Genomic DNA, 20,814 nt, shown 5'->3' on the forward strand with positions numbered 1-20,814 from the left:
TCTGGGGAATTCTCTGCCCAAGGAAGCAGTGGAAACAACTTTATTATATGTACATAAGACTCAGGCAGATGGATTTTTGAATAATGGGGGAATTACGGATCATGGGGAAATTACGGATCATGGGGAACAGGCAGATGAGTTCACAGCCATATCAGCCATGATCTTATTGAATGAAAGAGTAGGCTCGATGGGCCAGATGGCTGACTCCTGCTCCTCTTACTTTTCTTCTTACATAAAGGCCAGGAGGGAGATTAGAGAGGAAGGGTTTAAGTATGGGAATTAGTACTGTAAATAGGACCCTGAGTCCATCTGTTTGTGTCGCACACCAGACTAATGATGCTTGTCTTCATCGACAGAGGGACCATTTGGAGAGGGCAGTGGTCTCACCCCTCACAACGTTGCAGGTTCTCTTCACAGCTCCCCAGAAGCTTACACAGAAGCGTTATGACAAGCTGCTAGATTTTGTCAGCTGCCTCAAGCAGTCAGAGAGCATGAAGGACAAGAAGGCAGCAGAGGAACTGAACCAAACCAAGAGGGATTATGAAGCACTGAATGGGCAGCTGGTGGAGGAGCTTCAGAAGTTTAACAAGGCGGCAATGAAGATTCTGATCAACTGCATCTACTGCTTTATGGCTATCTTCAAGGACCTTATGACTTCTGCACTCCATGCATCTCCCTCCATCAGAAACCTACCGGTGGGTTCAAGCTGTGACAAGGGACTGGACTGACTGCTCTACTTCTCCTTACTGTTACAATCCCTCAATGTGTTGCCCAGGTTGGGACAAGGCATGCATTCCAGCAGAATTAGAGAAGATTGCAGGGTGACTCATCTGAAATGAATTAACCCTGTTAACCCTTCCATCTTCATTCATTCTCCAATATCACGGCCAAAAACAGATGACGTGGTCATTACTTACCACTGTTCAGTTTTTGCCAGATAGGGTAAACTGATTGTCTGCTGAGATTGCTGCCTCCTACACTGTGATACTGATAACACTAGAACCTCAAATAGCAATTTGCCCTATTGTCTGGCTCAATTTTTATTGTGCCATATACCCCAAGCCCTTTGGCCCACCAAGACTGTGCAGCCCCATTTACACAATCTCCATTTTATTCCCACATTCTGATATGATGATATGGGAAATTATTGTCATATACATAAATAAAATGTATAGATGCACTGACATTCTCAGTTGCTGCAGACACACAGATAATCAGGACACATTAACAACAATAATATAAATTAAATTACCACAATGCACCATGAGACAAAAAAGATAATAAATATATGTGGAGAGATAAAGAAATGTTCAGTTGCAGTTAGTGTAAAAATGTGATGTTTCCGTAGTGCAAACAGATCTTTTGATGGTCCCACAGTAGTTTATGATCTGGGTTAGGGCTGTACAGGGAGGTTCAAGAGCCTGATAGTTGTTGAATAAAAATTGTTTTTGAACCTAAAGGCATTGGTCTTCAGGAGAAGAGATTGTGACCAGGTTAATGGAGGTCCTTTCTGATGTTGGCTGCATTCCTGAGGCAGTGCTTCATCACTCCCTCCCAGATTCTCCCACCAACCCCCTCACCTTCGGGGCATGAGGAAGTGTGGGGGGAGGGGAAGGGGGGGAGAAACTGGAGCCTCCAGAGGAGATCCATACAATAACAAGGAGTACCAGAGGTCAGGATCGAACCCAGGTTGTTGGAACTGAGAGGTGGCCTATCCCTCAACATCAGAAAACTGGGTTGTCTCATGGAAGCTTGCTGTGAGAAGGAGGTTTGCCAATTTTCCATAATACAACAGTGCCCGTGTTTAAGAAACAGCTTTATGGGCTGTGTATCGCCATGTCCTGAAGGTTTCACCCGGTGGCAGTATTAGCCATGTCTCATTATCCTCATCAGCTGCTTCAGATACAAGTCAGTGTGATTGTCACTGAGCAAACAAAGACCTGCTGGAGGGACTCCATGGGTCACAAAGCATTCAAGGTAGAAATAGTCGGTCAGCATTAACAGTCTATCTCTCTGTGGTTGAATGTGACCTAACACTGCATACACATCCCTCATATTCCTTGATAGTATTCACTAATGATTTCAAGTTTCAAGTTTGTTATCATCTGACTGTACATATATAAAATTCAAGTTTACTGACATCACATTACAATCCTGAGACAAAACCGTTTTTCTCCAGACCACAGTGCACACACATACACATGCAATACACAGTACATAATAATCACTTATGTACATAAAATATCCTATAAAGTAAAGAATAATTTGCTCAATTTCATTGTTAAGAGACTAAGGTTATAGGATACCATTCTTCAATCACACAGCCTGTGGGAAGAAGCTATCCACAGATGTTCAGTGACTCTGAATGGACTCTCTGTTGCTTCTCTTTCCCTCTTACTGTAAAGGGCACCAGGTGACACTAGTGTCTCTTTGACAGACTCATGGCAGGCAGAGGGAATTTTGTGTAATATTACATGTTCTGTACTATTACATAACAATAAATGAATCTTGAATTTCCCATTCTGACTGTCCTGATTTTGATGCTCTTGAATACCTTCCTGAAGGTAGTGGGTCAAAGGTACTGTGTGTTACATGATAGTGATCCTCAATAATTGTTTGAACCCTATTTAAGCAACGCTTTTGGTGATCTTCTTAGCTGTTTTGACGATCTCTGTATTCACTTTGTTGCTTTGGAGCTTCTGTACCATGTAAAGACGAAGCCAGACAAGACACTCTCAGTTGAGCTCCTATAAAATGTTGTCAAGATGGATTCAAGAACAGTTTTTATCCAACAACTATCAGACTTAAAACCTCCCTGTAATATCCTAACCATAAACTAATCCAGGATCACCAAAGGTTCGATCTGCTCTGCTGAAACATCATGATTTAGAATTGCAATAACTGCAACTGTGAATCTATCTGCCCTGATATTTATTATTTTTTCCATCTCAAGCGTATGGTGAATCTTTCATTGCATCTGGACATTGTATTTATGCATATAATAATAAACTTGATCTATTCAAAGGACTGAGGACACAGTGAGCCAAATGTCTCCCATCAAGTCTTAATACTGAGCATTCATAATTTTTATTTTCTTTTTAGGTTTCTCCTGCAAGGAAAGTCCAAGATAACCAAAAACGTGTCATTGAAGAAATGTATAAATTGTCTTTTGGCAAGGAATTTGGCAGTGGATCTCAGAGAGTGATGGAGAGAAGGAACAGTTCAGAAGAAAGGTCAAAGAAGAGGTCGTCAACCTATGTAGTGAGTGAACTTGTGGTGTGGTTTCCTGGGTGATGCGGGTGTGATCGTGTTTAGGCATTTCTGAACTGTCTACTCTGTGTGCTTATCTCATTTTTTATCACAAAACAAAATGCCAAAATAATGCAGATATACAGGTTCAGTTAGCCTGCATGTTGAGAGTTGAGGGTGGAATTTCCCAGATAATTAGAAAAACTTGACTGTAATGTTGAAGGGTGTGATTTTCTCTAGTGTACCACTGATTATGTTCTGCAGATTCAAATCTTGCTGACCTTACTCAATACCAGTTCACCCACCACCCGTGAGCCTGACATTCCACATTCACTTCTGTTCCACAAAGCTTCATAGAATAGGTTTTCTAAAGGTATCGATCGGATGGAAAGTGTCGGACTCTGGCTTTACCCTACCCTCAATTTAGTCTATGTGTCGTCTGAGTCCAGCGTGCTCGTTGAATGAAGTGATAGGAGAAGGTATTCTTCGGTTCAACAATCAGTTTATTACACAGCACAAGAATAAAGCTTAACAGAGCTCTGGTTCAGTCGTTAGTTCATAGGTCACCTGCACAGTGAGCTATTCCCCAAGACTGACCTCTACTGTCCAGTCTCTACAGTTTATATAGCTCAACCTTATCATACAGAACAAAAGTTGGCTTTCTTTGCTAGATTTCTTGCATAAGATTTATCACAAGTAATTTCTTGCTCTGCAGATATCTGGGGTGTAGAGCTCCCATCTTAATCCTCAAGGCCAGAATATCCTGTTGTTTTGATCAGAAATCAATTCATACCCCAGATATTTCTAATTATTTCTTTGTTCTCATTTGGCCATGTTCTTCTGTTCTACTCAACACCTCCTTCTGCCTTCTTACTGAGTTATTCCATTCTCTTTGTTTCTGACAGTCTCTGTCAGGATTCTCTTTGTTCTTGTCTAGCCATCGTCTCCTGTGCTAATCAACACCTCCTTTTGCCTTAACCTTCCTACTAAATTGTTTCATACATATCCTCTCTTTTGTATTTTGGGAGCAGGCAATTCTAAACCTACTGTAATCAGCCAACTTTGCTACATACTGTGGCTGCCCCTTACTTACATTACTCTTTCCCTTCACCATGAGGTAAATATTAAATTGTTACATAGTACTGGATTCATGTATACAAAATGAATAGTTTTCTTTTTCTCTTTGGCTTGGCTTCGCGGACGAAGATTTATGGAGGGGGTAAAAAGACCACGTCAGCTGCAGGCTCGTTTGTGGCTGACAAGTCCGATGCGGGACAGGCAGACACGATTGCAGCGGTTGCAAGGGAAAATTGGTTGGTTGGGGTTGGGTGTTGGGTTTTTCCTCCTTTGCCTTTTGTCAGTGAGGTGGGCTCTGCGGTCTTCTTCAAAGGAGGTTGCTGCCCGCTAAACTGTGAGGCGCCAAGATGCACGGTTTGAGGCGTTATCAGCCCACTGGAGGTGGTCAATGTGGCAGGCACCAAGAGATTTCTTTAGGCAGTCCTTGTACCTTTTCTTTGGTGCACCTCTGTCACGGTGGCCAGTGGAGAGCTCGCCATATAACACGATCTTGGGAAAGCGATGGTCCTCCATTCTGGAGACGTGACCCATCCAGCGCAGCTGGATCTTCAGCAGCGTGGACTCGATGCTGTCGACCTCTGCCATCTCGAGTACTTCGACGTTAGGGGTGTAAGCGCTCCAATGGATGTTGAGGATGGAGCGGAGACAACGCTGGTGGAAGCGTTCTAGGAGCCGTAGGTGGTGCCGGTAGAGGACCCATGATTCGGAGCCGAACAGGAGTGTGGGTATCGGCTCTGTATACGCTTATCTTTGTGAGGTTTTTCAGTTGGTTGTTTTTCCAGACTCTTTTGTGTAATCTTCCAAAGGCGCTATTTGCCTTGGCGAGTCTGTTGTCTATCTCATTGTCGATCCTTGCATCTGATGAAATGGTGCAGCCGAGATAGGTAAACTGGTTGACCGTTTTGAGTTTTGTGTGCCCGATGGAGATCTGGGGGGGCTGGTAGTCATGGTGGGGAGCTGGCTGATGGAGGACCTCAGTTTTCTTCAGGCTGACTTCCAGGCCAAACATTTTGGCAGTTTCCGCAAAGCAGGACGTCAAGCGCTGAAGAGCTGGCTCTGAATGGGCAACTAAAGCGGCATCATCTGCAAAGAGTAGTACATAAGCATATATTCTACATATTTTCTATGATTAATTAACCCCTATATTCCAACAAAAGTTGGACAGAGTGTTGGCAGATGGAAATTAGTCCATACCTGTGAGAGGACCTGCACCTTGGGAGCTCAAATTCTGCTGGGGTACATAAACAGCAGAGACCTTAGGAGCACTGACATACAGAGAGACCTTGGAGTGCAAGTCCACAGCTTGGTGCAAGTGTTGACATTGTTAGGGAATGTACAAGGCACTTGGGAACCTTACCTTTGTAGGTTGGTGGCATTGGGTACAGGAGTTTGGAGTTCATGTTGTAGTTGTATAAAACACTGGTTAAACTTCACTTGGAACTTCTTGAGGTTTTGGTCAATGCACGAGACTTTGCTGAGGAGAATGCAAAGGAGATTTACCAGAAAGTTGCCCGGAATGGAGGAATTCATTGGAGAAGCAGGGCTTGTTTTCTCTGGCATGAAATAGACAAGGGTGACCTGATAGAAATATACAAGTTTCAAAGAGGCATAGATCAGGTGGATAGTCAACATTCTTTTGCAAGGAAGGGGAGTCTAGAACTAGAGGGCACAGATTTAACTTGCGAGGAGGGAGATCTGATATCCACATACCCAAATGGTGGATATTGGAATGAGCTGCCAGAGGAAGAAGTGAAGGCAGATAAAGGTACAACATCTAATGGGTGCTGGGTGAGGTCATGGCACAGTAAATATCACAGTAGACATGGACGAGGTAGGTTTTTTCTATTTTTCACACTGAACCATATCAACCAAAATATGTACAAACGTATCTCATTAAATTTACGCAGTGGACTTTTCTCACCTTTTTCCACCCCACCCTTCCCTCCCTCCCTTCTACCCACCCCCCTCGAATACCCATAAATATTCAACCTATACAATACAATAAAACCATAAAACAATATTTTCACACAAAGGAAAATAAACAAGAAAAATGCATCATCTATTTATTACACACTGAATCTAGTCGTTTTGTCTTCTTATCATTTTCATTCTCATTTTAGGGGATGGAGGTCATAGGCAAGCTCTCTCTAATATGTTCCATGTATGGTTCCCAAATTTGTTCGAATATTGTGACTTTATTTTTTAAATTATGTTATTTTTTCCAATGGAATACATTTATTCATTTCCATGTACCATTGCTGTATACTCATGCTCTCTTCCATTTTCCAAGTTGACATTATATATTTTTTTTTGCTATCGCTAAGGCTATCATAATGAATTTTTTTTGCACTTTATCCAATTTGAGGCCTAATTCTCTATTTCTTATGTTACTTTAAAGAAATATCTCTGATTTTTTTGGTATGTTATTTTTTGTAATTTTATTTAGTGTATGATTTAATACTTCCCAAAACATATTTACTTTCGTACATGCCCAAGTTGCATGTAATGTTGTTCCCATTTCCTTCTTACAGTGTAAACATCTAATAATGTTGAATCCCATTTTTTTAATTTTTGAGGAATAATATATACCCTGTGTAACCAATTATACTGTATCATGCATAACCTTGTGTTTATTGTATTCTTCATACTTCCAGAACATAACTTTTCCCAAACTTCATTTTTTATCTTTATGTTTAAATCCTTTACCCACTTCTGCTTAGGTTTATAGTTTATTTCATTTTCCTTATCTTGCAGCTTAATGTACATGTTGGTTATAAATCTTTTAATTATCATTGTGTCTGTAATCACGTATTCAAAGCTGCTTCCTTCAGCTTATCCTTTAAATATGCTTTCATTTGATGATATGCAAACATTGTATCATGAGTTATTCCATATTTGTACTTCAACTGTTCAAATGTTAATAAATTATTCCCAAAAAAGTTTTCTATTCTTTTGATTCCTTTTCTCTCCCATTCTCTAAAGGAAAGGTTGTCTATTGTAAAATGGATTAGCGGATTTTGAGTCAATAGTAATTTTGGTATTTGATCATTCGTTATTTTCCTTTCTAAGTGGATCTTCTTCCATGTATTAAGTAAATGATGTAATACTGGTGAGTTTTTATATTGCACCAGCTTTTCATCCCACATATAAAGTATATGTTCCGGTACCTTTTCCCCTATTTTATCTAGCTCTATCTTAGTCCAGTCTGGTTTTTCCCTTGTCTGGTAAAAATCTAATAAATACCTTAATTGTGCGGCTCTAATAATTTCTAAAATTTGGTAACTGCAAACCACCTTGATTATACCTCTCTGTTAATTTATCTAACGCTACCCTTGGATTCCTCCCTTTCCACAAGAATTTCCTTATTATTCTTTTTAGTTCCTTCAAGAATTTTTCTGTTAAGAGAATTGGTAATGTTTGAAATAAGTATTGTATCCTTGGGGACATGTTCATTTTAATGCAGTTTACCCTCCCTATCAACGTTAGCAGTAATTCTTTCCAATGTTCTAAGTCTTCCTGCAATTTCTTTATTAGTGGCTGATAATTTAGTTTGTACAAGTGTCTTAAGTTATTGTCTAACCTGATCCCTAGGTATCGGATTGTTTGTACTTGCCATTTAAATGGTGATTCTTTTTTAAATTCTGTATAGTCTGCGTTACTCAATGACATCACTTCACTTTGCGTTCATCTTGTACCCCGATATTTCTCCATATTCCTTCAATTTCTTATATAATTCTCTTACTGATATCTCTGGTTCTGTTAAGTATACTCAACATCCATTGGAGCGCTTACACCCCTAACGTCGAAGTACTCGAGATGGCAGAGGTCGACAGCATCGAGTCCACGCTGCTGAAGATCCAGCTGCGCTGGATAGGTCACGTCTCCAGAATGGAGGACCATCGCCTTCCCAAGATCGTGTTATATGGCGAGCTCTCCACTGGCCACCGTGACAGAGGTGCACCAAAGAAAAGGTACAAGGACTGCCTAAAGAAATCTCTTGGTGCCTGCCACATTGACCACCGCCAGTGGGCTGATAACGCCTCAAACCGTGCATCTTGGCGCCTCACAGTTTGGCGGGCAGCAACCTCCTTTGAAGAAGACCGCAGAGCCCACCTCACTGACAAAAGGCAAAGGAGGAAAAACCCAACACCCAACCCCAACCAACCAATTTTCCCTTGCAACCGCTGCAATCGTGTCTGCCTGTCCCGCATCGGACTTGTCAGCCACAAACGAGCCTGCAGCTGACGTGGACTTTTTACCCCCTCCATAAATCTTCGTCCGCGAAGCCAAGCCAAAGAAGAAGACTATGATTTCATGTGCAAATAAGCTGATTTTATACTCCTTCTCCTTTATTTTTATCCCTTTTATTTTATTTTCTATTCTTATCAGTTCTGCCAAAGGTTCTATTGCTAAGTCGAACAGTGAGAGGGATAGTGGACATCCCTGTCTCGTTGACCTACTTAATTTAAAGTGACTTGATACATATCCATTTATTGTTATCTTCGCCAACGGTCCATTGTACAATGCTTTAATCCAATTTATATATTTTTCTGGTAGATTGAATTTCTGTAATACTTTAAATAAGTAATTCCACTCTACTCTGTCAAAGGCTTTTTCTGCATCTAGAGCAACAGCCACTGTTGGTTTCTTATTTCCTTGAACAGCGTGGATTAGATTAATAAGTTTGCAGACATTGTCCGCTGTTTGTCTTTTCTTAATAAATCCAATTTGATCTTGTTTTACTATTTTAGGTACACAATCAGCCAATCTGTTTGCTAATAATTTTGCTATTATCTTATAGTCTGAGTTAAGTAGAAGTATTGGTCTATATGATGCTGGTGTTAGTTGATCCTTCCCTGTCTTTGGTATTACTGTAATAATTGCTATCTTACATGAATCTGGCAAGTTTTATGTTTCTTCTCTCTGATTCATTACTTCCAGGAGAGGAGGAATTAATAACTCTTTAAATGTTTTATAAAATTCTATTGGAAATCCATCCTCTCCTGGTGTTTTATTGTTCGGCAGCTTTTTTAATATATCCTGTACTTCCTTTATTTCAAATGGTTTTATTAGTTTGTTTTGTTCCTCTTCTTACAATTTCGGCAGTTCAATTTTAGCTAAAAATTCCTCTATTTTATTATCTTACCCCTCGTTCTCAGTTTGATACAATTGTTCATAAAATTCCTTAAAATTTTCATTAATCTCTGTTGGCTTATATGTAATTTATTTGTCCTTTTTCCTTGATCCCAGTATCGTTCTTTTAGCTTGTTTTGTTTTAAGTTGCCAGGCTAATATTTTATGTTTTTTTTCTCCCAATTCGTAATACTTTTGCTTTATTTTCATTATGTTCTTCTCCACCTTGTACGTTTGTAATGTTTCGTATTTAATTTTTCTGTCCGTCAATTCTCTCCTTTTTGTTATATCATCCTTTTTTACGAATTCCTTTTCTATACTTACTATCTCCCTTTGCAACTGCTCTATTTCCCAATTGTAATCCTTTTTCATCTTAGTCACATAACTTATTATCTGCTTTCTAATGAAGTCTTTAATTGCGTCCCATAATATAAATTGGTCTTTCACTGATCCCGTGTTTATTTCAAAATATGTTTTAATTTGGCGTTCAATAAACTCCCTAAATTTTAAGTAGCATGGAGTTTAACTTCAATCTATAGTTCTTGGTGGGATGTCCTCCAGTCCTATTGCTAATAATAGAGGTGAACGATCTGATAGTAGTCTAGCTTTATACTCAGTTTTCCTAACTCTCCCTTTAATGTGGGCTGACAACAAAAACATATCAATTCTTGAGTAAGTTTTGTGTCTACTTGAATTGTATGAAAATTCCTTCTCTCTTGGGTGTTGCCTCCTCCATATATCCAAAAGTTTCATTTCCTGCATTGATTTAAACATAAATTTGGCTACTTTATTCTTTTTACTTGTCTTTTGTCCAGTTTTATCTAACATTGGGTCCAAATTAAGGTTAAAATCGCCTCCTATCAATATATTTTCTTGTGTGTCTGCAATCTTCAAAAAAATATTCTCCATAAACTTTTGATCCTTCTCGTTAGGTGCATATATATTGAGCAAATTCCAAAATTCTGAGTGTATCTGACACTTTATCATTGCATACCTCCCTGCCGGATCTATTATTTCCTCCTATATTTTGATTGGTACATTTTTGTTAACCAGTATGGCTACACCTCTAGCTTTTGAATTATAGGATGCTGCCACTACATGTCCTACCCAGTCTCTCTTTAGTTAGTTATGTTCCGCTTCAGATAGTTGTGTTTCCTGCTCAAATGCTATATCTATTTTTTCCTTCTTCAATAAATTTAGTAGCCTCTTCCTTTTAATTTGGTTATGTATTCCATTAATGTTTATAGTCATATAGTTCAACATGGCCATCTTATATCTTGCATACATTTCTTTTCCATTTCTTTGCCACCTCCATCCTCCTTTTCCCTATTTTATTCTCTTAGTTTTCTCTAATTACACTTAATATACGACAACACATTTAAGACATAAAGTACCCCCGCAGTTCCCACATACACTAATACCTTAACCCCAAAAGTTCCCCCCCTCTCTGAGTTGCCCCATACCCCTTGCCAGGCCACCACAACTCCCCTTTTCATTTGGGTTGTGATCTTGTTTGCAGCGTCAACTGATTTTGCAGTGATGGTTATTCCCCCTCTACCCAGCCCTCTCCAGAAAACACTTTTTTAAAATCACATATAACAAACCTCTCTCTCTTCCTTTTTTTTCTTTACTCCCTTCCTTCCCTTCTCTTTTCCTTCTTTAGTTCTTTACATATCCATTATTTTTACATCTTTATATATACTTTATCTCCGTTCTTCATTCTTGTTACATCTCTTCACCTCTTCTCCTGTCCTGCAAACGTTCTGGAATTCTTGCGCTTTCTCTGGATCTGAGAACAGTCTGTTTTGCTCCCCAGGTATAAATATTTTAAGCATGGCTGGATGTCTTAATATGAATTTGTAACCTTTTTTTGATAAAGTTGATTTCGCTGTATTAAATTCCTTCCTTCTCTTTAAGAGTTCAAAACTTATGTCTGGGTAAAAAAATATTTTTTGACCCTTGTATTCCAATGGTTTATTATCTTCTCTAATTTTATTCCTTGCCCGTTCCAGTATATTTTCTTTTGTCGTATATCTCAAAAATTTTACTAAGATGGATCTTGGTTTTTGATGTGTCTGTGGTTTCGGAGCTAATGCTCTGTGTGCCCTTTCTATTTCCATTTCTTCCTGCATTTCTGTCAGGCCCACTATTTTTATGTTGTTTCGCCTACTATAATTTTCCAACATATCAATTTTCTCAGATATCAACTCTTGTGTCTCTTTAATTTTTTAGTCACTTTCTTCCAATTTTTCTCTTGTCATTTACTTCCATTTCTACAGCCGTTTCCCGATCTTCCCATTCTCTACTCTTTTCCCTATTTCCGTCATTACCAGTTCTAACCTTTGCACTTTATCTTCTGTACTTTTCATTTTCCTTCTAATTACATTAAACTCTAATGACAACCATTCTTTTAGTGATCTCATTTGTTCTTCAAAAAAGACTTTATCAATATTCTGTTCATCAGTTTTACCTTTTATTTCTCTTTGTCCATCAGTTTTACCTTCTATTTCTCTGTGAAGATCTTGGTCTTCTTCTGTGTCTGTATATGTGTTTGTGTCTTCTTCTCTTCTTTGGGTCTGTGTCTCTTCTGTTTTTCCTAATGAGCTGCTTGTATCTCTTTGTTGGTCATCTTCTTGCTGGGAGTCTTGTTGCTGTTCCTCCCCTCTTGGGCTGCTCGTCTGTTGTACTTCTTGACGTTGGTCTTCTTGTCGATCTTTCCTCCGTCTATCTTGCATGTCTGTTTTGTCGCATCCTCTTCTGCTGTCTTCCTTGTCCTCCAGCTGAGAGCCCTGGCGTCGGGCATCTCTCAGCTGCTTGGTCTGTGACAGCCCGCTCCTCTACTGAGCCCCCTTCCCACCAGTGTCCTCTTTCTCCTATGATTGCACACTGTGCATGTGCGACTTTTCGCACTTTTGTTTGGCTCTGAGAGCCATTTTTGTAGTGTACCAGCTGGTGCGTCACGACTCTGCAGGGCTGGTACTGACCTTAAGGGTCAGGCGCTCCTCGTCACCACAGCGTCCTGTTCCTTCCTGCAAGTGAGGCCTTCTTCCTTCTTCTCCGGCAACTTTTTAACTTCTTTTTTCCAGCTGTTCTTACTTTCTCCTTCTTGGAAGCCATCTTCTTTCTCTTCTCTGTATCTTTATCTTCTATTTCTTGAACTTTATCTCTGTTATGCTTTGCTTTTTCCTGACTTTTTTTTCTATTTTCCTGGAGAGGGCTGGTTTTCCCAACCGGCCACTACTCCATCAAGTGACTCCTCCCCCCATGGATGAGGTAGGTTGAGAAAACCCACAATTACATGAGTACTATGAGTAAAAATACACAAAGCTGGAGAAACTCAGCAGGTCAAACCGTCTACTTTATATAGAAAAGATAAAGATTCATAACCAATGTTTCGGGTATGAGCACTTCATCAAGGTATGAGCAAAATGTAGGCAGGCACCTGAACAAAATGGTGGAGGGGGAGGGGAAAGAGGAGGAGCATAGTCCCACAGGCAGCAGGTAATAGGTGGATCAGGGAGAGAGGGCACACCAACAAACAGAGGGGGGGGGGGGGTGAAAATGGCTCTGTGAATGGAGAGGGAAGGAGTCATCTACTGCATCCAGTGCACCTATTGTGGCCTTCTCTACATCGGAGAGCCTGGACGCAGACTGGGAGATCGCATCGCTGAGCACCTTCGCTCTGTTCATATCAATGACAGGGATCTCCCAGTGACCAACTATTTTAGTTCTGCAAGCCACTCCCACACTGACATGTCTATTCATGGCCTGATGTATTATCAAACCAAGGCCACCCATAGATTGGAGAAACAACTCCGAATATTCCATCTGGGCACTCTCCAACTGGATGGCATTATCATCAACTTCTCTCGTTTCTGCTAACCTATTCTCCATTCTCCCTCTCTTCCCCATCCTTCTGTCTCCTTTCCTCCACCCCTCCACTCCCTTCTTTCTTAATTCATAAGAGCCATCCCCCTCTACCTGTTTGCTGGTGTGCCCTCTATCACCTATTACCTCCTGCCTGTGGGATTGTGCTCCTCCCATGCCCCTCCCCCTCCTCTATTTTGTTCAGGTGCCTGCCTACATTTTGCTCATACCTTGATGAAGGGCTCATACCTTAATGAAAGTTTATGCAACTTTTTGAACTTTTCCAGGCACATTCAGTGGCAGTTACAATATATGAACCACTATTTATTTAGAACTCAGAACAGAGAACATTACAGCATAGGCCCTTTGGCCCACGATGTTGTGCCAATCTATGTAAACCAATTCCACATCAATCTAACCCCTACCTCATCCCCAGACACCCATTTTTCTGACCTCCATGAGCCTATCCAAGAGTCTTTTAAAGCTCCTATTGTACCAGTCTCCACCACCACACCACCAGTGCATTTCAGGCACCCACCACTCTCTGTAAAAATAACCTCTGACCTCTAAACTTTCATCAGTAGATCTTAAACAGATGTCCTCTGGAAAAAGGTGCTGGCTATCCACCCTATTTATGCCTCTCACAATCTTATACACAATTTCTATGATATGCTTGTGTATGAAGTTTTTCTGAAGTATGACTGGTATATGTTCTGTTTTCTCTGAAGCCCATGGCTCCCCATCAGACCCAAGACCAAAGGACGAAACTCCTGTCAACATACAGGCCTGATAAGTTGTACCAGGCAAAGAGGAAATTCAATGCCACCCAAGACTTAGACGCGTCTCTCCATGAAGGGGAAATTGTGGCAGTTCTTGAAAAGGAGGACCCCATGGGTAGTGTCAGCAGGTGGTTTGTTGACACTGGAGGTTTGTTTTCCTTCTCTGTGTTCTCCAGGAAATGGCCAGTCATGTATCTTACCTTATGATGGAAGTGCTTTGACACCACAAAGGACTTTGCACTATTGCAAAGCTTCTTATTTATACTTTAGCATAACTAAATATTCATTATCTATTGATCTTTTAAAAAGTTACATCTCAAGTTCTTGTTAAATCTCTCTTCCCTCACCTTAAACCTACTTTCCTCTACTCCATGCAAAGGACTCTCTGCATTCACCCAATCTACTCTCATGATTTTGAGCACCTTTATGTGATCACCCCTCCCCCTCCTGTGCTCCAAGGAACAAAGCCCAGCCTGATCAACTGGTCCCTGTAGCTCAGGCCCCTGAATCCAAGCAACATTCCTCATAAATCTTCTCTACACCCTCTCCATCTTGACTACATCTGTCCTGTAGTATGGTGAGCAAAATTGAACACAATACTCCAAATGTAGTCTCACCCAGCATTTATGCAACTGTAACTGTAACTCCCACCTTCTGTAGGCAATACTCTGTCTAATGTGTTGAAAACATTTCTGATCACTCTATCTACCTGTAATGCCACTTATGCCACTTTCTGTACTGGTGTACTGGTACTCCTCAGTTCCACTGCTCAACAACACTCTTCCAATCCCAACCATTCACTGTGCAGGTCCTACCCATGTTAAACCTCCCAAAATGCAACACCTCACATTTAAGTTAAATGTTCTTACAGCGTGGTAGAAGCCAACTTCAGCCGTTTAAACTTGTGTTGCCTAATTACACTCAAATTAACCTTCTATCCTGTACGTCTTGAAGGTTGGGTGTAAACCAGAACACCAGGAGGAAACCCATGCAGACATGGGGATAATGTACAAACTCCTTACAGACAGTGCTGAATTCTAAGCTGGGTCACTAGTGCTGTAACAGCATTGCGCTAACACCTACACCAACAGTGCTACCCTATATGAAATTGCATCAATCATTCCTCTGCAAACCTCCCCATCCAATCAAGATCCTGCTGCAATCTTTGCCGACCATCTTCACTCTCTGCAATACCAGACACTTTAGTATTATCTGCAAACTTGCCACTTATGCCACATATGTTTCCATCCAAATCATTGATGTAGATGACAAATGGTAATGAGCCCAGCACCGAACTCTGTGGCAAACCACCAGTCTTAGATCTCCAGTTCAAAGACAACCCTTTATCATCACCCACTGCTTTCTTCCACGAAGCCAGTTTTCTGTCCAATCTGCTATCTCATTTTGGATCCCATGCGATCTAACCTTCTCGTGTGGCCTACTTGCAGAGCCTTATCAAATGCTTTGTTGAAATCCATATGTACAATGCCTACAGCTCTGCCCTCAACCACCTTGGTCACATCTTCAAAACCTCACTCAAATTTGTGAGACATGACCTCCCAGTTATAAAATTGTGCTGACTATCCATGATCCACCTTTGTCCATCCAAGTGCATGTACATCTTCACCCTCAGCATACTCTCCAGTAACTCATACACCACAGATGTTGGGAGCACTGGCCTGTAGTTCCCAGGCTTTTCCTTGCAGCCTTTCTTGAATAGAAGCACAACATTTGCTACCCTCCAGTCTTCTGTCACCTCATGTGTACTTAAAGACAACTCATAAATCTCAGCCAGGACACCTGCAATTCCCTCTCTCGCTTCCCATAGTGTTCTCGGATATATCTGATCAGGCCCAGGAGATTTCTCCACATATACATCAGGACCTTCAGCACCTGCTTTACTGTAATACTGATTCTTCTCAAGTCACTACCATTGACTGGTCCAAGTAAAAGGCCACCCTCCTCCACCTGGTAGAATTTGTTCTCACTCCTAATAACTTCTCCTTTGACTCAATCCACTTTCTTCAAAGGAGTAACCATGGGTACCTACTTGGGTCCCAGCTATACCTCCCTGTTGTGGGCTTTGTGGAACAATTCATGCTGCACGTCTAGATACTTCCCCAATTTTGAATTTCAACTGGTGGTCCAGCTGATCTCTCTCCATAACTAACTTAAACCTCACAGAACAATGATTGCTGGTCCCAAAGGCTTATCCACAAACACTTCATCCACTTCCCAATTTTCCAAGTCGAAATCAAATGTTGTCTTGTGGGATCCTTTGTATATTGCCAAAGGAAACTTTCCTGAACACATTTGACAAATTCCACATCATTGAAACCTTTTTCACTATAACTTTCCCTTTCAATATATGGAAAGTTAAAAATCCCTGATTATGACAACCTTATTTGACCTACAAATGGCAGCTATCTCCTGGAAAATTTGCTCCTCTAACTCCCATTGTCTATTTGGGGGCCTGTAATACACCCCAACAAGGTGATCCTGCCTTTCTTTATCCTCAGATTCAACCATACAGCGTCATGGGTGACCCTTCTGCAAAGTCACCTTTGGCCATGGCCGTGACATCCTCCTCAACCAATAACCCAACACCCTCTCCACCTTTACCACCATCTCTGTCCCTCCTGAAGCACCTGTACCCTGGAATGTTCAGCTGCCTGTCTTACCCCTCTCTAGCCAGGTTTCAGTGGTGGCTACCGCGTCCAGGTCATATGTGTTTATCCATGCCCCAAGTTCATCTGCCTTACCTGACAAGCCTCTGGCATTAAAAGAGGTATAATTTAAATCATCAGTCCTTCCTCACTCCCTGCCTTTCTCCTGCCCACTAAACTTTCTCTCAGCACCCTCCGTGCCAACTTCTAACCTCTCACCTGCCTGCCTCTGTCCTGCAGAAGATCCCAACCCCCAGGCAATCTTAGATCGCTGGCACTGGCAAAAGATTAATCAGTTTCTGAGCCAGAACATCTGTCCTTTAAAGACAATAGTCCATTTAAATTCCACAACATCAGTCCAATTAGCACCTACTTGTGACTCTTCACAATCACCATAGACATGGAACCTCTGCTATATAGCTCTTGCATTTCAAATAAGATGTCTTTTGTGAAAACATTAATGTCTCTTGTGGAATGTAAACTAATACCTAAACTAAACCCCCCCCCCACACTTCTATCACTTTTATCATAATTTTATTAACCCATTCTGCAACAATATGTATATTGTACAATGTGTATGACAATAAGACTATCAATTATGGGATTATTCCAAAGACTCATGTCTGACTCAGGAGTCACAAACGACTGCAGATGCTGGAATCTGGAGCAAAAACAAACTTTTGGAGAAACTCAGCAAGTCAGGCAGAATCTGTGGGGGTAGAATCCTGGTGGAGGATTTCAACCTGAAATATTGACCATCCTACCTCCACAGATTCTCCCTGATTTGCAGAGTTCCTCCAGCAGTTTATGTTGTTTGCTGTGAGCCATAAACTTTGGTACTGACCTATTCCAGATACTTAATCATAAAGTCTGACCATGGTGCAGTGTTTAAGGTACACAGTGTTGGCGCACATGGTACTAAGCGAATGCCTTACCTCTGAGCTAGGGCTGCAAATGGCTGATCCCTGGAGTTGTAGCATCAGGGATTTGGTGCATTGTCGATGGGCATAATGTGGGAGACAGTACCAAGAGAGTGCTGTCTTGTCAGAGGGGCAGCTCAGAGGGAGCAATGGAACATTGGAGGGGGAGACTGAAGGAGTAGAGTGTTGTAGGAGGGGGCAGTACAAAGAAAGTTGTTAGTATTAGGAGGGGCATTACTGACAGAGAGTTGTCCTGTAAGGGGGTGTTGCTGAAAGTGTTGTACTGTAGGTAATATTCCCTCTAATTTTTAGTAGTCAGTGTGCACAAAAATCTAATGTGCACATTTTTTTTTCCTGTGACAAAAGTATATGCGCACTGAATGCTTGTGCAATTCAATAAGTATAATTATTAATTACTACATTATTTTAGGTAACTAACCTTTTGTGCACACGTTAATTTCCTTTGTGGACTGGTTGCAAAATGTGTGTGCACGCACACAGACACACACAGCTTGGAGGGAACAGTGTAGAGGGCATATTGAGGGAGTATTGTACCAAGAGGACATTACTGAGGGGGTGGATCTGCTGTAGGGGACATTACTAAGGGACCGTTGTACCAAGAGGTCATTACTGAGGGGGTGGATGTGCGTAGGGGGCATTACTGAGGGAATGTTGTACCAAAAGGACATTACTGAGGGGGTGGATGTGCTGTAGGGGGCATTACTAAGAGAGTGTTGGACTGTAGGACAGTTGGAACACTTCTCACTCAGAGATCAGAACTGCATTCGAACAGTGCAGGTACTGGGGGAATGCTTTTTGGGAGATACTTGATTGAATTTGTTTTCTTCATTGTTGCATGCATTTTGATGGAGTATTAATGAATGAATGTACCTGTTCTTGCCTCTGTACAGTGACACAAGGCTATGTGTATTCCTCATTCCTAAGACCCTATCACCCTGTGGTCAGGCAGAATGTCCAGTCGACTGAGGGATCCACGACTGAGGTCGATTTTGATGACATTACCCTCTTTGTGTCTTCGTATTCCGAAGATTTAAATGTCAAGAGGTTTTCACACTCCAGTGACAGTGACACCACCATGAACAGTTCGCAGGACACAAGTCCGCGTGGCCCAGTCACGAGCTCATTCAGTGGCAGCGAAGAAAACACCAGTAACCAGGAAGAGCAACAGGTAAAGATGCTGTGTTATCCAGTAAATGAGACCTTATTGGATTCAGTGAACATCCAAGGCACCAAAACTTGAGGTCAAGGCTGTGAACGTCTTTTCGGGACATAATAAAATATCCAATCCTTTAAATGAGATGTTAAATGAAGGGTGGCTGTAGTGAGGTTTGTTGAGAATACCTGATATCTTTTCAAAGAAGAAGAACCTCGGTCCAACGTTTACTTAAAAACCACTGTTACGTGAAATTAAATCATGATCGGTGGGGTCAGAAAGAAGCGAGTCCAGACACAGGCAAACAAACAAAGGATGATCTTTATTGCACACACAGGGAAATCATAATGGGGAAAACACAAAATAACTTTTGACACTAAAACAATATAGGCATTCACATCGGATACAGCGACCTCCGATGCCAGTGGCTGCCTACTCTCTCATTTTCTCTCTCTCTCTCTATTACACATGTGCAGTAATATTCGGCAACTAACACTCTTGCAAGACAGGAACTTAAAACACACTCCTAGTTCCCTGTACCAATGGGGTATGGCTCAATGCCAAATATTCCCACATGATACTATGGTCCCACTCTAAGGGTAGTGCCTACCTCACCAACAACTCCTCCAGCGATGTCCACAGTTCATGACTGGTGTAAAGTAGCGTTTGTAGACAGGACCAAGGAGCAAAGATGATCTGCTGCACGTGGTAGGTTTTTAAAGTGCAGTAAGATGGAGAGTCCGACCCAAGTAATCAGTAAGTGAATTAAAGGGGCCAGTGGTCAGGTGTGCACTAATGGGTGGGCAGAGTCCAACCTTGATTGGCAGGTGACGAGACTTCTGACTAGGTGCCAGATGGAGAGGTCACATGACCCTCCACAATCCATACCTTCAAGTGGACGCCTGTCCTTGTCACATCACAATGGAATCTGAAGCACAAATCAGAGTTCTGGAGGGACTCAGCAGGTCAGGCAGAGTCTGTGGAGGGAAATGAACAGTTGATGCTTTGGATCAAGAATTTGCCTCAGACCTGAAGCCATTGTGCAACTACATGAAGGAGATCTTGCAGAGAGATATATAATTTTGAAACAAATAGACAAGATAGAAGCAGGGAGGTTGTTTCCACTGGGAGGTGAGACTAGACCTAGAACATGGTCTCAAGATTTGTGGAAGTTGATTTAGAATGAGATGAGGAACTGCTTCTCCCAGAGAGTAGGGAATCTGTGGAATTCTCTAACCAAGGAAGCAGTAAAAGCTGCCTCATTAAATATGTTTAGGGCAGAGATGGATTTATGAAGATATGGGGAATTGAGGGTGATGGGGAAAAGGCTGGTAGGTAGAGTCTTGATGGGCTGAATGGCCATCTCCTCTTTGTTGCATTCTTGTAACTCACTGCATTCCCCCAGCAGAATGATATTTTGTTTTTTTTGGCTTCTAGTTTCCAACTTCAGAACAAGTTTGTTCATCCACTATAGGTGTTGAGTGGAGTGTTGGCCATGCAACCTCAGCTCCTGGCTTCTTTTCTTAACTTTAACAGTTTTTCCCCCAAATGTTAACCTGGTTTGTGTGGTTTGTGTGGTTTCCTATCATGAGGAGGTGATCACAAACAACTAGACTGCGTAGATAAAAAGCTCAGAGGTGAAAGCCAGTGTAGCACCACAATGCCTGCACTATTGGCCATTGTTTCAATCATTGCCCTCTTCTGAGTTGGAATCCCATTCCTGTTTAAAGTACTAATGCGTTCAGATCCTTAACCCCTCTACTAAAGAGGCATTGAAAGATCAAGGAACTTGTGAACTTGGATGAGATACAAAATGTTTCTCCATCTGCTCAGTGCACATAAAAAATTCCACCGTCAACATCAAAGAAGATAAAGATAATTAATTTGGACTTAATCTGTTCCTTAAGGGAGGCTGTCTAGTACTGAGCCATCAGGTTGTAGAAAGGATT

The 20,814-nt window shown here is 41.4% G+C and overlaps 1 protein-coding gene across 3 annotated transcripts in view; it reads left to right on the forward strand.

Annotated features, from left to right (window-relative positions):
• arhgef38 (Rho guanine nucleotide exchange factor (GEF) 38) overlaps positions 1-20,814 on the forward strand; it is a 91,478-nt gene that overhangs the window by 54,608 nt on the left and 16,056 nt on the right. For 2 of the 3 annotated variants that reach the window (XM_069925594.1, XM_069925595.1), the window contains exons 10-13: positions 357-695; positions 3,103-3,261; positions 14,055-14,253; positions 18,603-18,880. In XM_069925594.1, coding sequence (XP_069781695.1) covers positions 357-695; positions 3,103-3,261; positions 14,055-14,253; positions 18,603-18,880 — 975 coding nt within the window. The remainder of the gene's footprint in view (positions 1-356; positions 696-3,102; positions 3,262-14,054; positions 14,254-18,602; positions 18,881-20,814) is intronic. The other variant, XM_069925596.1, reaches the window with a different exon arrangement.

Source organism: Narcine bancroftii, chromosome 3 (genome assembly GCF_036971445.1).
Source record: "Narcine bancroftii isolate sNarBan1 chromosome 3, sNarBan1.hap1, whole genome shotgun sequence".
NCBI lineage: Eukaryota > Metazoa > Chordata > Chondrichthyes > Torpediniformes > Narcinidae > Narcine > Narcine bancroftii.